The following is a 4,838-nucleotide window of genomic DNA, read 5'->3' on the forward strand; positions in this document are numbered from 1 at the left end:
GATTGTGTGCGAGAACTGACCAGGTGGTGCAATCGTGCAAGTCTGTTGCTGTTTCAGCGAATCCCACGTTGGAAATGCGTCGTCTATACACCGACTACATGTGACTGCTCACCCACACGCTTTACAATCGAACTTAAAAGTAGCGATTACCACCTATGATTTGTTGTTAGGAACATGGCAGAGGCTATAGCTTTTTCCATCTGTTTACTAAAAAAGAGATTCTCTCCCTCTATGCCCTCATATGTCGCTACACTGACAACAAGAGGGCGAGACTTAGGCTTCGGATCAGGTAGGAAAGTACCGAGTTGGCATAGATGCTGCTAAGTTGTCATGGAACTGTCCGATAGGGGGATTCATATTGCAAATAGGCTTCGATTCTTGCGTTATGATTGGGTCCTTGAAAAATATGTAATCTGTCTGATCCAGCCCAAACAAAGTTTGCGCTTTCATACCTTCGCGTTTCGCCCCTGAAAGTTCGAGGAAAGAATCCATGCCAGCAGATACTTAGTATTATGAATCTCAGGCTTAGATTGACGACAGTGCTACCAGGTATTGCGGAGCTACCTCGCTCCTTAAGTCAGATAAAGACATAAAATTTAAGAAGTCACATAGTTTTGTAGAATTAAAAGTTAGCAACACAGTAATGCGTACAAACCTTTAAAGCTAAATGAATCCTAGTTCAAGGGACTCAGTAGTTCAAGGCTTTTAGTGGTTCGTTGAACCAAGTGGCAACAAATACCCAAGAGTATACACCATATATTTAAATATTAGGCTTGACTCTCACAGATCACTGCGCAGGCGATAGTAAGGCACTTAATGCCCTTAAGACCAAAATGAAAGCTGAACTTTATTCAATGTTTAAAGCATTTAATCATCAGATCTCTATTTGGTGGCTGCGACGATTATAGTAATACCACCTGAATTTTACCCATAATGTGAATTGCACCACATTAACGGTTTATTGACCGCGTCGCCTTCTATAAAATGGAATTATTGATAGCCAATCAAAGTATCTCATTCTAGAGTTTAAAGACACTCCCAGTGGTCATTTGTTACCAAGCTGGGGCGGTTGTGGAGGCTTGGTGTACTACCTAAACAAGGCGCTGTGTGGACATTCTACGCGACAGGAGAAGGGGCGGAAAAGGAGGCGACGGGGCCGCGTAGGAAACGTAAAGCCGAGGGCGCGGACTTATATAATTAGTTGATATTATTTAAATTCTACATTACTACATTAAACACGTGCAACAATTTAACCAAGCACGGCTATTTGACTGTCGCCTACTGCCGGCCCTTGGTTCTCTTTTAAATGTCGCCGAGCTTCAAATTCATCTTGAATCTCCTGAATTGTCTTGCCATACGTTTCAGGTACGAACTTGTGGACGAAAATTAACGCCACGACCACAGTTAGCATGAATGGTACGAAGCTGAAGTTATTGAGCGTCGCAGCAATGTAGGGGTAGCCTAATCCAACCATGAGGCTGCAAAGCCAACTACAACCCACACAAATGGAACAGCCCAATGCTCGCACATCATCGGGGAACAGATCAGCCATAATACCCCATGCTAGCGGGCCTAAGCTTGATCCAAATGTAGTAACGTAAAGGGCTGTAAAGACAATAGCAAGTGCTGGTAGGCTACCAACCAGGGCTGCAGTCATGCCAGCAGCGCTGCAAAGCATTCCTATAAATCCAATTGTAATGAGCTTTCGATTGCCCAAACGTGCGGATAGCATACCACAAAAGAGCGTCGGAAGAACGTTGACAAAATTCACCGCAACAACTCCGATGCGACTATCCGTAAGTCCAGCTTGTTTAAAGAGACCGGAAGAATAAAAGAAAACGGCATTGACACCCGTGAGCTGCTGGGCGCCAGCAATACCGATTGCTACCAGGAGCTGTCGAATATAAGCCGGAGAAACTAAGGCGGAAAAGCCAGGGGCTTTCGGAACACTCGGAGCCATCAGCGCCATAGACATTCGAAGCTCTTGCATTTGCATTCGATAGTCGCTTCCTATTCCAGTATGAGGGGCCGGTTCGTCCTCATTTAACCACATCTTTGCTAGATATACATTTTCTTGACCAAACAAGAAGGCAAGTTCCCGCTCGGCAATTGATTGTTTTTTTGTTGTTAATAGCCACGTTGGACTCTCAACCAAAACGAAGGGAGCTAGCACGAGGAAAAATAGCGCAAGCACAATTGGGAATGCCGCGATGCATCGCCAACCTCCTTCCGAGCTCGCAAAGAAGAAGGCGATCGCAACAAAGAGGTGGCCTAGTGTGACAGAGATCTGAAAGCACACACCCAATTTACTTCGAAGATGCGGTGGGCATATTTCTCCAATGAAACCAGGAATTACCGCCGTTGATCCCCCCGTCGCGATGCCTGCGAAGACGCGTCCGATAGTAAAAACCGAAATACTGGAAGCCGTCGATTGGATCGCGGCTCCTGTCATCATAAAGATGCAATTCAACATCATCGTTGGCTTCCTTCCAAACTTGTTTGAAACGCGTCCCATGATGAGCGAACCAATCATGCCTCCAAGTACCCACGAGCTGACAGCAAGCGTCCACTGATTTTGAGTGTGCCCGGGAAACATGAGGCATGTCCCGGGTGCAATGGGTCTCGCGGCACAGTCGGCCTCATTGTGAAATAAATAATTGTTCATTTGCGACGTCGACCATCCGAACTGAAAGGGCTGGAGGACTGCGACTAAAATATTGGCGTACAATCTCCAGGTCGCTTCAAGCTTCGGTTGCGTCGGAGTCTTAAATTCTACATTTGACATGGTGCTTGGAAATAGCCACACTTGTCGGGCACTGCTCATTGTAGAATCCATACTTTGCAGCAAAATCAGCTACCTTGCGCTTCAGTTGACAAATTTTATTCAATTGACAGTGACGATGCGTGTGTAAGAACACAAGTGAGATTCACCTTTGTCATCATCTGTAGAAGTCGCGAGGTGAAGCGCCAAGGATTTTACGGGACACCTGTTTGACTGGAAGATATCCGGGCTGCACTATAAAGGCCGTCTTTTACGATTTCTTCTGTGGCAAGCGCATTATTTGAACCGCGTCTGCAGAATGCTGTTGACAGCTAAATCGTTGAGTGGATTTTCTTGCAATGTAGAAAGATGGAGCCAGGTAGAAAAGCGTAGAGATAGCCGCCGGCAAAACCGCTTACCGGAGCACTTGTTTTTAATTGCAAACATAGTACAGCATTCATTCAACATGTGGTATGGATGAAAGGTGCGTCATAAGTAAGAATTGAAGAGCTCGAACTTATGAAGGGTCGATCGATTCTTTGCGGGAAAGTGGCAGCCTTAAGCAGTTCATTATAACAACAGTTTAAGTGCGCTCATTAGAAGTACCATCTTAACTCATGGTTTGACTTTCACGATGCGTTTCAGCTCACATAATTTATTGCGTATTTATCGTCAGAAGGGTTGTTACTTATATGCAAACAATAAGACGGTCCATCAAACTAGAATCTTACAGGCACATAACGTTTAGACGCTGTGTTCAAGACGCTTCAGTCCTCATTTGTGGTGCTAGATCCAACAAAACGTGATGACTCGCTTTATTGACGAATGGATCAGACACAAATTCGCACTCAAAATGTATGGCACTATAAAATAGCTGCAACTAGAGTTCGAAAAGAGTCCAACCATAACGTTGTGACAATGACGGCTCATAGAAGACGGCCGTGGTCAGTCTGATAGGCTTTTTGCTTGCTCAACCCGTCAGACTGACGAAGGGTCTGCTTAAATAAACCGTCAGGCGCTAGCCTGAGAAAGGAAAGCTGTTTGTTGCCAAATCGTGCGATTCCTCAAAACATAAGCATCGTCAGAATTTCCCGTAAATATTTCGTTACATTAGAATTGAAGCAGATGTCGCTGATTTAATTAAGGGAACGTCTAGAGGTCTAGACATTTCCTTGAATTAATTAGCGGCGTTGATAAAACTACGACGAAAGGGAGGATTTTCTTGCGTTTTGTGTGGGGCTTCATGGAGCAAAGCATGCACAGCAAGGTAAATCTTTGAAGGATACAGGAGATCAGTTGTTAAAGCAGTTTTATTCTTGGACAGGCGTGATGTCTTTTCCCGTGCAAATAACCTTAAGGACTGCGAAGCGATATAATAGTGCAATATCATGTAAATGTCGCTTACTACCCAACTGTCGTGGGATGCCGATAATTTTGAAGCGGATATTCTGAATCTCATTGTCTTCCAGCAGACCGTTCAGTACACTTCAGCCGTAAAAGAGTTGTGTAACGACTATGTGATATGGGAGCGTCTAATTATTGTCTTGTGTAAAGTCGTGAACAGTTGCAAGAAGAGTAGAAAGACCAGATATCATTGATGGTGATCATTTCTGGAGATAAAATTTCGAACGCTCTTGTCACGAAACATTCCGGTGGCGTTGGGCTTAAGCGATGAGATGGGTTATTGTAGCGCGTAAAATAATATTCGACGGCTCAATAGTCGCACAAGAAAATAATATTTGACTTGCAAGAATGTTTTTTCATAAATTTAATTGGTCCAATCGCCTTTGTCGCAGCACGACATTTATTTATGAATATGATTTAAGACTTACACTGGCTTTAAATCAAGCTGCAAAGGGTGGAGAATAACATCGCCGGTACCCGATCCTCCCCGCAAGTGGCCAGACACTATGCCGTCCGAATCCTGGGCACAGAAGGATTGGATCCGATTCTTCTCCGAACCGTCTTTAGCCAAATTGCGGGCGAATATATTCTGGATATTCGACACCCTGGGGTACAAGGCTTAAAGGAGCATGACAATGACTACTGGACGGTCATTTTCTCCTCGATGAAATGC

At 44.5% G+C, this 4,838-nt stretch overlaps 1 protein-coding gene across 1 annotated transcript; it reads right to left on the minus strand.

The window, feature by feature from the left end:
* Nucleotides 1-1,249: 1,249 nt before the first annotated feature.
* CCR75_006238 (uncharacterized protein) lies at nucleotides 1,250-2,824 on the minus strand (the record flags this gene model as incomplete). Its single annotated transcript, XM_067964308.1, has 1 exon — nucleotides 1,250-2,824. One exon carries the CDS (start codon nucleotides 2,822-2,824, stop codon nucleotides 1,250-1,252), a length of 1,575 nt encoding a protein of 524 aa, XP_067823679.1.
* Between the last annotated feature and the right edge of the window lie 2,014 nt (nucleotides 2,825-4,838).

Source organism: Bremia lactucae, linkage group LG19 (assembly GCF_004359215.1).
Source record: "Bremia lactucae strain SF5 linkage group LG19, whole genome shotgun sequence".
Lineage (NCBI taxonomy): Eukaryota > Oomycota > Peronosporomycetes > Peronosporales > Peronosporaceae > Bremia > Bremia lactucae.